General features: G+C 31.4%; 1 protein-coding gene across 1 annotated transcript; it reads right to left on the minus strand.

Moving 5' to 3' along the window:
* Positions 1-9,262: 9,262 nt before the first annotated feature.
* Positions 9,263-9,875, minus strand: LOC149477015 (uncharacterized). The gene has a single exon (XM_089711349.1). It carries the CDS (start codon positions 9,807-9,809, stop codon positions 9,516-9,518), a length of 294 nt encoding a protein of 97 aa, XP_089567475.1. The 5' UTR covers positions 9,810-9,875; the 3' UTR covers positions 9,263-9,515.
* Between the last annotated feature and the right edge of the window lie 3,773 nt (positions 9,876-13,648).

The following is a 13,648-nucleotide window of genomic DNA, read 5'->3' on the forward strand; positions in this document are numbered from 1 at the left end:
AAGACATTGCTTTTAACCAAATTTCAAGACTCTGTGTTCACGGGAAGTACAATGTAGGTTTGGATTCCCTTGCGAATGTCGATATTTGCGATAATTTGCAGCATAAAATGGCTGTATCTTTTGATTGCGTTGTTGCGTTGTTGATTTTTTCACAGCTTTAAGAGACCGTAAACTTGAGTATTCGATATAAATTTCAGCTTGATAACTCTACGCGTTCCTGAGAAAAAGTGTGTTGACAGACAAACCGACAGGCAGACTTTGTTGTGCGTCTGTCTGTCTAAAAATACCTTTTTTTTTCAAGAACACGTGGCGGTATCAAGCTGAAATAATAATAAATAAATCAAAACAAACAAAAGATACCTACAGCCGTTTATGTTGCAAATTTCATCCCTATATTATATATAGTTTATCTGTCTAATACATACATGATACAATAATATGATTCCTTTTTACCATAAAATATAGGTCTATGTAAATAGAACAATAAACCATTTTAAATAACTCAGTAAATAAAGCAAAACCTTGCACTTCCGATTTCATGTTTGTTTTAGGTTATAGCTCGCGTCATGTAAAAAGAACGCTGACGGTTAAGCTGCGCATCGGCGATTTATTGGTCTATTTGGTGTTATGAGGTGGTATAAGAATAACAAATATGTAGTTGCGAAGCCACGACTCGAGAGCCTACTTCAAAAATAAAATAAGCAAGCAGCAAATAACTTTCGTGCTAAACTCGATACATTCCAAAACACACCCCATCACTTTCATCCAGCGTTCTTTTTACATGATTCGCGTTATAATTGGTCACTTATTGACCATAAAAACACAAAATGCAGACGCAATCTTATAGTTTTTAACCGATATCTCGAAAACTATCCACTTTAGGGCAAAAGTTGCTAAGACTTTTTTGTAGAAAGTAAAATTTCGCATATTTTATACCATGTAATTTTTTTGTAAAACTTACTATTTACGGTTTATTTTATGAACCGGTTGATCGTTAAAATATTGGATTAATGAATAAAATGCATGTATGTACATAGTTTTTAGGTCACTTTATTCTCTACAAGTTTTGTTTGAATTTTTTTTTCTAGTGCCCATATTTTTTGAGTTGTTCTACGTATAATGTAGAAATGCCGCCGCTCGGTGGGTGACGTGGCAGGCCAAAAGTTTTTTTTACGGATGTAATAAAAACGAAGAAGAAATTTCCAATGCAAGTGGATTTTTATAATTTTTAATAAGTACATTTTTTTAAATATTTTACTTTATTTTATTCTTGCATTCGAATATAAAATAACTACTCAATATTATTTAGTTGTACGAAATATATACGAAACATACATACGTTAAACGTTAAATAACTCAAAAAGCAAAGAAAAAAAAGTTTCACATAAAGTAATCTTAATAAATGGATAATGCATAATATGTATAATATATTAATGCCTATGCATTTCATTGATTAATCCAATATTTAAAGAGTTACATGCCAAAGATGATTAACCGGCTCATTAAATAGGCCATAAATCGTAAACAGAAAGTTTTACAAAAAGTTTACAAGGTATAAAAGATGTAAAATTTTACTACCTACAAAAAATTCCCAATATTTTTTGCCTTAAAATGGATAGTTTCCGAGATATCGGTCAAAAACTTTTATGTAAGATTGTACATTGTTATTGTACGAGCCTAGCTCCACCTGGAGCTGTCAGCATTTTGTGCTTTTATGGTCAGTAACTTATCCTAAAACAAAAGTGAAATTGGATGGGAAATTTAGTGCGAATTTGGCTAAATAAAAACAGCTTTAATGGGGTACCTAACAGTACTACACTACTTTTTCTGGCACCAAAAGTGGTTTAAATCATGTAACATAGAAGCGCGCAAGCTTTTTGTTTAGATCGCATTTTTTTTGTGTCGACTGACAACTTTCGAGTGAGAATTTTTTAACGGATATTAAGTTTTTATTTGTAGTCAGTACCTAGATAATTAGGTTTTTTAGATTTGGTTATAGGTACCTTCCAGGTCAGAGCCAGGGTGGGGCAAGTGCCCCAACCTGCCCCACCGTGGCTACGCCCATGAAAGGTAAAATTGTTGCAAAATAAATAACTTTGCAAAATTTTTAACAAAATTTCAAACTTTTAGCCTCTACAATCTACATAATATCATGAAAACCTTTTTAAAATTGTTTTGACGATATGCGTCAAGACGCAGGGTTTTTCCACCTTCAGAGTCTATCGTCTACGTTATTTTTATCATAATCTGTTTCGCTGTTCCTAAGAGCAATATTCACAAACATATCTCATATCTCGTGACATAATATGTCTACTATCATTTATCTTAGCGTGATCAATCTTATGTAAACAATTGATCACAATCGACGCGTGCATTGCATGCGAATATACCATGATACGAATGTATTCTATTGACCTTGCCTATTCATTTTTATTTGGAACATTGGTGTCCGCGCTGTATAAGTCTATGTTATAATAATATAAATAATAAATATTCCCTGTTTCCAGAGGTAGTTTATAAAATCTGTGTGTAACATATTCATCAAGATCTTGTTAGTGGAAAATAATAATAAACATCAATTTATTAAACTAGCTGTTCGCCCCGGCTCTGCTCCGGTTGTAATTTATTTCATAATTTTAGGGATAAAAAGTACCCTATGTCTTTCTCCTAGTCCTAAGCTGAAAAATATATTTAGGAGTAAAAAGTTATCCTTTGTCCTTCTAATTCTAAGCTAAAAAATATAAGACATTTTGATGAAGAAATCAACAAAGTATTGGAAATGTAACATAAGAATTATGTAAAGATCGCGTTTTATAATGCGTCTTAACTCTTGACAAATGTGGTTATCGTTTATAGGAAAACATGAACACAGTATGGTGACCTAGAAACAGTTCTATTTAGGTACCTACATAATATGTTGTAATAATAAATAGTATTTGTAAAACTTTTTACTAAGATTCCTGAAATCGTATAAAAATGTTAATATTTCGACAAAATGGTCTTTCAGAATTCAGTAATTGATCATAAAATTAGAAATTTAAATAAATTGATCAATTTAAGGATATTTGTTTTCAATAATGATAATAAAAACGTAATATAATCTTCTATTTATAAAAATGAATCCCTATTTCCCTTGGTCACGGCATCACGCGTGAACGGCTGGACCGATTCCGATAATTGTATTTTGTTGTGTTCGTTATTTTCAGGGAAAGCATTTTATTAAAGAAAAACTCAAGAAATTTGCGCCAAAAAACTAAGAAAATGCGAATACATAACATAACAGCCATATAAACTGCTCGGGTTTGACCATATTTGCGAGAAGACAGGACAACGTCCGTCCCCACAGATATAAAGCAGCAAGCAGCATATAAATCATTATGCTAAAATAATATTAAATCAATCCACGTAAATCTACCGTAATTGAAACGACATAATAACTGTACAAGTTAATTAAATGCATTCAATTTACCATACAATAATTAAAACAATGAATCCCCTTCAGTAATCTGTAGATCTCACTGGGGAAATACCATAGGACCTCACGTGATTGAATTTTGAATACTTAATCTATATCAGTAATCAGATTATTAGATATAAATTCTATTATTTCTTTATCGATAGATACTTATATTATAATTTATAAAGAGGTAAAACAATTCACAAACTCACCATGAGTTTGTGAATTGTCACGTTGTAATCTCTGGATCTACTAAACAGGTTTCTGATAGAAACTACGTTATACATTATTCTAACACTGTTAGAATAAAGAAATAATAAAGTATGTTAGACTAGCAGAGAGCTATTATTTAATTTCGTACACTGGGTCTGCCCAAGTGCCAAGTGGAACCGGGATGAGTGGCTAGTTTCTATATAAAATGTACAACTTTGTATTCACCACACTGTTTTTATATTTCACCAATTTAATCACTACATAGTATAAAACAAAGTCGCTTTCTCTGTCCCTATGTCCTTTTGTATGCTTAAATCTTTAAAACTACGCAACGGATTTTGATGCGGCTTTTTTTAATAGATAGAGTGATTCAAGAAGAAAGTTTTAGTAGGTATATAATTTATTAGGTTTTTTGACAAAGTGGGCGAAGCCGCGGGCGGTAAGCTAGTTTATTTAATAATTGGCTGTCAACAAATTATTGCAAGTGAAAAATAATTATTATAACCGATGAAAATTAATTGGTTATCCCACACGCACGTTTGCAAAAATAATTCAATAGAAATTGTTTCTTTTTAAAATAATACTAATATTATAAATACAAAAGTAAATCTGCCTGTGTGTGCACTGTGTGTCTGCAATGTTTTCAAGCCTGAACTTCTGACTCATTTTGAATGAAATGTGGAATATTAAAAAAAAAATTAAATATATGTACAGATAGTGCGAACTTTGTGAAAGAAAGCTAGTAAAAAAAAAACCCTAAACATCAGTCATGTTAACATTTGACAGGTCGGTGTAGGTAGGTTCATATTGCTTTCGATTCAATCGTGAAGAGAAAGGTCCAATCGAGAAGACTTTTATCAGACAATCGTATACAAAATTTCCATTATATAATTCTATTATAGCAGCGTAAAAAATAGCAATTCATTAGTTTATCTCAACTATATTGTGCTACTTTCCCGTATCTAAAAATAATTTCACAAAGCTCTTTTGTAATCGCTGAACATTTCTCTTCAGCCCATTCGTTTGAAATGTAGCTATTAATCATCAGAAAGCTTTAATATTGCGGCATGACGTAATTTTATGTGTTCTTCGATGTTTTTGTTAAAAATACATAATATATCCAACGATTTCACACATGCCACTAAAGTTTTACGTTGATGGCTCATGAAAGAGTCTTGATACTTGAAAGGCGTTTATCACTCCAGTTTTGCAAGTGTCACCTCAAAATCTCATTTTATTTTTAACGCTACATTTTTACGTTCACAGATAATTTCGAATGCGGAATGCCACAGATTAAAATATGTTTGAATACGACGTGCACAGACCATGAAGTTATTATATTTTTATAAAATTGGCGTTCTAATTTTAAATCTGATGTGAATAGCCCGGATTTTGGGTGCACTGCGCTATGTGCAACGATGGAAACAAACATAATACTTAGTGATAATAGTTTCTAGAGTTCACTGACCTATATAACTATGTACATTTATGTACATTTACCTGCATTATATTTTATATTTGTTCACAATGACATATTATGCACATAAGACAATAATAGAATGTCTCTATTCATTAACATTTATAGGTAGGGTATAATTAGGAACCTATGTTTAAAAATTTAAGATAGATTTTTTTTTAAATATATCTAAGTACGGTTTATATTTACCGAATACATAATATGTATATTATATGTATTTTTATATATTCGATATATTATATCGAATTTTAACTGGTTCTTTCATATGAATATTAATGCATTACTTGTAAACTATAAAGTATAATTAAATCTGTAAATTTTATTTGATATCAATCTGTTCAAATAAAAGCATTGGATATAGAATTCAGTATATTACATTTATATCAAAGATAGAAACCCCATTTAAAAGGTACATAAAGATTGGAATTGTTAATTTATTCGTCGAATTCAAATAAATTACATACAGTTACTGATTATAAATACAAGCTGATATTTTTGACATTACCGCTCACTGACTCTATATTTCAATCCAAAAATCATCTCTAAAAACCACAGATCTAGTACAAGAAATCTGTGCTAAAAACTATTCTAATGACGTATTTTTTTCATTAAAAACTATTTGTTAGTTCTATTTTTCATGACAAGAAAAAACCTTTGCTCATCCTTTGCTAATCATTTGCTAATTAAAAAAAAATACGCGCCAAAAATCCACTGTCTATGGAACGTGATACCTACATGTATACGTTTTTCACAAGCCCTCCGCGCGTTAAGAGGGCAAGGAGTGTCCTATTTACCGAAATACCACGCTGCAGCCGATCGATAAGGGATTTACGTTATGTAAGACGAGACGATGTATTTAGGATCCCTTTACCTTCTTAATTAGGTCGTCTATTGATGCGTATTTTTGGAATTTAGAAGTTCAAGTGAACGAAGAATGAATGATTTTTAATTTCGCGGGCTTATTTTGTTTGCTATTGGTTTTCTGCTATTATTGTACACATAATGCCTTGTGTAATATTGAGTTCATAATCTTTAATGCCCATATTAACTTCACGTCAAGTGTAGTTTTTTGGGTTTTTTACATTATATTGTGAATTACGTTGATTATTTTGCCGACCCAAATATAGACCTATAGAATTGCACCATTCGACGTCACGTGGTACAACCTACATTGTAATAAACTGATTATTTTTCCGACCCAAATATCGACCAATAGAATTGCACCATTCGACGTCACGTGGTACAACCTACATGGTATTACTGATAATTTTTTGAAAATTTTCTCTGGTCGTTGACATCAAACTGACAGGTTGAATTCAATTGTGAGCCGACATTTGGGACGGAAAAATAATCTCCCGAATACCACACGAGCTTCAAAATTATCTGGCATTTCCCTCAAGGTTCCCTGCAAACAAATAAAGTCGTCAAGTTTTTCAGGAAAACTAGACGACTTTATTTACCTGAAAAACTTGACTCCTTCATTTGTTTGCAACGAACCTATCGGAAAATACCCGATAATTTTGAAGCTCTTGTGGTATTATAAGTGATTAACCTTCCTACATTTTTGATCTGCCTTTATCAGTATAAAAACAATATCAAATCGTATTTTATATCATAATTTTAGTCTTACGAAAATTACATTGAGGTCGGGCTCGTCACGCAGTCTGACACAATTTTTAAAAGAATATCGTCAGACATTTTGTTCTGGTATTTCTATAGGCGTTTTTTATTTTACCAAATAATAAGATAAGAAATAACAATAAAATATCTTATATAACGTTTCGCCTTTCGCGAATAATTTTCACACGAAGATTTATTGTGGAAATTTTAATTTTAATTTTTTGTTGGAAATAAACATCGTATTTATTGAATAAATATACTAATTAGTATATTATAATTTATTGATAGATTTAATAAGACATTAATTAAAAATTGTTGCATTTTCTTGGTAAATTTCCCACTAATTGTAGAGTCTCATCATTTATAATAATACCACTAAATATAACGAATATAATAATGAAATAAATATTTTTAATAACAATTTTTGTCTATAAGGTAACTATTGACAAAATTAGTTTATAAGTATTACCAATTATCACCATATAAACAAGGCTCAAGATAACATTTTTTATTGATAGCGTTTCCAAACAAGGAAACAAAGTCTATAGAGGCAAGATCTTAAAAAATATAAACAGTGACATAAAATGGAGATAAGGTTGAAGTTAAATATGGTAAATGGCCTAGAGTCAAATTTGCATTAGTAGACTATTTGTCTATTTACCTACGCATTATTTGTATTTGTATACTCCTGAAAATAAAAAATAAAATTTTGTAACTGCGTTGCAGTTATAGAGCGCTGACCTTTACCTATTTTAACAAACTGTTCTGTTATGATATACCTAGTAGTAATAGACCTCTTCAATATTAGGATAAATAACATAATCTACCTGCATGGTAAAAATGAGAATATTTCTTGTCATACCTGATGCATTTGTGACTCTCACGTGAAAAATCACGTAATCTTTTTAACGTGAAAGAAAGACAAACAAACATTCACTTAAATAAGCTTGACATGGCATTAAGTTGAGAATTTCGAAAACACTTAAATATGACTCACTGAACTTTCGGGAAACCTAATGACTTCAAAAGAATGCAAACAAACAGTTTCCCAAATATCATTTATAAGCATTATTTTTTTGCATTCTTTCGTTTTGAATATCATTACTTAATTGGAAATTAAACTAAGAATTCACAAAATGACAACCATTAGAAAACAATTTTACTTCTATCTATTGCGTACATTATTTAATTAGAAGCGTTAATTGACAATTATTAAATTAATTAGTTTTTAATCCCGAGAAAAAAAAACTGCAACTAATTTTGCCTTTGAAATTCGGTATTCCAAGAAAACAATTGAAGGTCAACTGGTAATTAAAATGCTGTATCATGTAAGGTAAGTTTTGAATATTAATTTAGCTAAATATAATGATATTTGTCTTCATTGTCTAGTCTAATGAATAAACAGAACATCTGCGTCTCATGAATCATCATGGTTATAATATCTCGCGTTACAATGACCTCTTAAATGCAAATTAAAGATACAGTATTTTCCCCGGGTTGTGCAAGTGTTCTTAGCAATTTAACAATATTAAAACTCTTATAAATTCACATTTGTATACTTAAAAACAATGTATGAACTCTTAGTAATTCACTTAATTATAAATGAATGTAAAATATATTCAAAGATTGCAAAAAATTTGATGATAACTATATATCGTCCAAAGTTTTAATAATTTTGAAATAGGCATAGGTAGGTATTATCTGATAAATTATATATATTTCGTTTTTAAAATTTTAATGAATGTAAAGTCAAACAGCTTCGACTTATTTTCGTTTCAAATAACGTGACAGTGAATAAAATATATTTACTATCGCTGTAAAATCAGAACAACACACGTAGGTATTATCTTTGGATATCAAAAAATATGAATGGGTGTTTATGCATGGGGGTTTCCCATCGCAATTTTGAACCACATAACCACCCATTAAATATGTCTAATTGTGTAAGTAGAGTAATATAGAAAAAGTAGAGCAACTAAATAAATACTTTGTGGAATTGGCTATGATCATTTCGTCTCTTTTTTTACTATTTTTTTTGCTTTTAAATTAATCTGCTAATTATTATTAAATAATAGCCAAGTATGTCATAACAAATAATAATACTGATAATATAATATTTAAGACCATATGTTACGTATGTAAATATTTAGAATCATTGAACTGCTTTTGACCTCTTTATCTCATCGATGCAATTGCAACACACGGTTAAATTTAAACCCTCTAATGACACAGATAAAATAAGATCAGTTAGTCAAATGTCAATGGACTGTTTACATCTATATAGTGACTGGTGAATCAGTCAGGAGTCATGGTTTATACATACTTTATTATAAAACAACTGAAAGTGCGAGTAGTTTTATGTCATGTACAATTTAATAATCTCTCGAATTTTGAGTGTAACATGTGTTTAATTTTGAGGTTATCAGTTTTCATTTAGGTGTCAAATAAAAAAAGGGTTTGCAAACTACATACCGTTTTAGGTGAAATAAATATAAAAGCAAATATAGGAAACACATTTATTTATTCTTAAGTTATACTGTTACAAAACTTTACAATAATATTGGTTGTCACTACACTTGTTGTCTTTGCACTGCCACGAATCGTCGTTCCCGACACTATTTCACATAAACGAATTTCCTTCGTGTTCATGGCTTCACGGTGTGCAGGCCGTGAACCAGAATGCGATGAATTCACTTCAAGGTAGCCAGCGGCTACAAAACTTCTTCCTCCATGCCTCAAAACAGCTGTTCAAGGCTCTTCATCTTCGGAGAGCGAGGGCAACGCCAGCTGTCGCCGCATCCTTTCCCTTCTCTGCGGTGAGATAGATTTCTGCCTGCGGAGGTCCTCAGTGCGAAGGAGGAAGGATCTCTCCCTTTCCGGCTCGTAAGCCTCCCCTTCAGAATCATCTTCCACCAAAGCTGGCAATGCGGTGCTCAATTTTTGACGCCTCTCAGCGGAACAGTCCATTTGCCTGCCGCGAGATTTCGGATGAGTTGGGTATACGTCCGCGTACAACGCAGCGACTGATAGTTTCACGACCATTTTTATTTCAGTTGAAACGTGTGCTCACTTTCAATGTAGAATACAGAGTGCGGGGAAGGAGCCTGCGCGGACATTTATAGCCTTCACGGTTTGAAGGTGTGTGTGTTATAACGTCATTATTTATGTAAATAGTGAGCAAGTGTGCGAGCCGGCGACTTCATCAGAGTAAACAACGCACGCCACATCGTTATCGAGGGGATTTGTTTGATGTCACAGCTTTGATCGCGTATTTTATCTAGATTCGCCACGTATATAGAGGTGACTGTGGAACAATTACACCGAGATAAGAAATAAAAACTTGTTTAACTGCGTAGATATACACGTGATAATTAAATAGGACTTAGAAACATACTATTCTTCCTAATAGAATTTGCTCAATTTAGATTGTTCAGTGTTTGGCACAATGCTGGGTGCTACTAACACATTTCTAGTTATGGATTGTTGTATAATATATTTAAACAATTAATACTAAAATACTAATAATAATATTTCAACAATTTTAATGGCTCTATCATGTCAGTGATAAACGTAAATTAAGTCTCAATAGCGATTTCTATTCATTAATATTTCTCATTACACACATAATATCGAAGTATAGGTTGACTGTTGATAAGGGTACTTGCTTGTTGTTTACTCATTTCACGATAATTTATGTTTTTAAACAATTTAAATTATCGATAACTGCAAAACTCTACATTTTTCTCTCTTTTAAAAGTTATAATATCTGAATATGTTTTTGCTAAGAAACGACTAAATAAATTCGCAAAAACTTTTTCCTTTAGGAGATTGTTTGCAATTACCGGAGATTTTCCTCGAGGAGTAAAATCTTCGGCAATTGGATTAAAATAGGAAAGTATTGACCAGTGTTTAATTTATTATACATAATATAAGACAGGATCGTTATCAACGATTCTCGATATTTTAAAATACCTATGAATATTGTCAAAAAATAAATAATAATTAAACGTTCTTTTGTATTTACATACTCCGGTCGTTGCACATTTGACATCTAAAATGTTAATAATTCCATGTGGCAGACTGTCTGGGCCTTTTGTTAAATGTTTTCAATTAGTACAGTTTAATATTAGTTCTATAATATGCATATATTTTACGAACTTGTAGTCTACTCTCAAGAGTAGAATTCCAAGAATATTTTTTCTAATTTTTTTCTTGAAAAAGAAAAAATATGGATTTCCTCTAATTGATTTTGATTAAATATGAATCTAATTGTTGTTTTTGTTAAATATATTTCCAAAACCATAATCTGCTTACCGGAGTTACTAGAACTTCCTCGATAAAATAACTAAATAACTAAATAATAATAAATATACTGATTCGTATATTATATTATAATATAATATAATAGTGCGTCTTGCGTGTCTATTAATACACATAATATTGTATTTAAGAGGATTAAACATTATGAGACAACCTTCGTACTACAGTTGCAAGATCTCGAATCGGATTACCTTTGAGGATAAATTCCTTCGCAGACGCATTGATTGATGCGACACAAGGTAATGTTTTGTAATATTGGTTGCATTATCTTATTTACATCTAGGACACAAGGATATTTTAGAGTATCTAACTGGATACTCTGGTACCAACTGGTAAGCCGATACCTTCCGTAAATACAATAAATACTTAATTTTATAACCTACGTTTTCGGTTTTTACTCTACCTGTTTACGTATTCGTATAGGAGCTACCAACGTTGACAAGAGAGAATTTTAGTATAGTTGGTTCTTTGATATACTGTTCCTCTTGCTATTTCGGTTAGAGTCCGGGCTGTCTGGCTGGTCGCAGTGGTTGCGTTTAGTAGTGCGCATCTTATCTGCACAGGATAATTTCCTTAATTTTAAGTCATTTTTTAACGCGGAATTTTTAATCTTTTGCCTTTAGATAGATCCATCAGACATAATTTTTTTATTGCAAGACGTTTTCTTCGTTGTTAAATAGGTGCCAGACGCAATTTTTTATTTCGCTTTTATAAAAAATTCAAATTATTTTAGTATGTCTGTAATTTTCATATTATGTTCTTCAAACATAATATAATCTAAAATTAATTAGCCAGACGCTAATTCGATTGTTAAGTATTAAATAATGTGTATAAATAAATAAAAGTAATGAAGCATGCAGCTCATCAGCTAGTGTATTTTAATTATGCGACAGGAAATAATTGCAAGAATACAATATTATTTACACTTGTTCTTATAAATAAAAGTTAAAATGAAAAAAAAAAACATAAAAGTGAAAAATAAATTAAAGTTACGGTATACATTCAGACTGAAGAGTTTTTGAAATTGGAAGCTTGAGACAACTAAAAAATTAGTTTCAATATTGATGTACACACATACACACACACAACACACACACACTCACTCGCATGTTTAAGTTTGTATTGAATTTAACTAAAAAGTAGTTAGCATGAATTTATATAGGTATACTAGCGGTCCGCCCCGACTTCGCCCGTGGTACCTACATGTTTAAACTATCCTATCTCTCAAGTTGGATCGAACTGCACATGGTATGCGAATTTTATTATAATCGGTTAAGTGGTTTAGGAGTCCATTGAGGACAAAAATTGTGACACGAGATTTATACATAATTGTTTTCATCATCATCACTACACATAGTATAAAACAAAGTCGCTTTCTCTGTCCCTATGTCCCTTTGTACGCTTAAATCTTTAAAACTACGCAACGGATTTTGATGCGGTTTTTTTAACAGATAGAGTTATTCAAGAGGAAGGTTTATATCTATAATAACATCCATTAAATAGTGGAGAAGTACTGTTATTTTTGAGGTTTCTAATGTGATGTCGTAAATAACTACATTTTTTCCGCTTACATTGCAAACGCAGGCTGAAACGCTGGCCCTACGAGTTTTATCAAAATAATGTACTAAGTATTGTACAATGTACACATTGAAAAGGTCTACAGAAAAGTCCGTGATGGTATAATATGTCTATCTCTTATGGATAACCCACAATAACTTTTTTTTGTCATTTACTTTTTACGACAAATAATAGCTAATTTTCGAAGCGATTTTAACCAATACAGCATTAATCCTTAATCAATAAAATACCTTGAATACATTGTTCATTTAATATAGATCTATATGGCCCTTTACACCGTATGATTTAAGTGAATATTTTCGAAGATATTACAGATTTATGGATATGGAGGAGTATGGATATATATGGAGTTTCTTGCCGGTTCTTCTCCGTAGATACTGCTTTCGGAATCGGTGGTAAATTTTAAAATATGTAATGACGTTTCAAAAGTGTTATAAAAGTTCTATAAGAAGTCTAATTGAATAAATAAATGTTTGAGTTTGAGTTTGAAAAATTGCGGGACGTAACGTGGCGGTACCGGCCGGTCGCCCGGCTATATATTTTACACCTGTGCGAAGCCGGAGCGGGCCGCTATGTTTTTTTAAACAACGTTCACAGTTTTCTGTAGTGTATATTTTAGTATCAGCATTGCGAACCCGTGCGAAGCCAGGGCGGGTCGCCAGTTAAGTAATAAAAAAAATTGTTTTGTATAGAAGATTGTTGATGTACCCTAATACATAGTTTATTTTTTAGCCTAAGTAATAAAATGTACCATGGAAGGTACTTGTTCCCACAACACAGGGAATCCTAGAGTAGGAACAATTCAATTTCTATGCATCTTATATTTTCGAAAAAAAAAGTTATTGTTTATTGTTATTTAATTTTCACGGCCGACCCTTTCTATCTCTCTTGCACTTTAAACTATCTCTCCATAATTATACACAATCATCAAATTGTTATGCTTACCTACTTTCACTAAGTTTTTATTTGTACATATTTAATAC

This window comes from Colias philodice, chromosome 26 (assembly GCF_061535455.1).
Source record: "Colias philodice isolate Cphi_HAF_F1 chromosome 26, ilColPhil1 Martin Lab GWU primary, whole genome shotgun sequence".
Taxonomy (NCBI): Eukaryota; Metazoa; Arthropoda; class Insecta; order Lepidoptera; family Pieridae; genus Colias; species Colias philodice.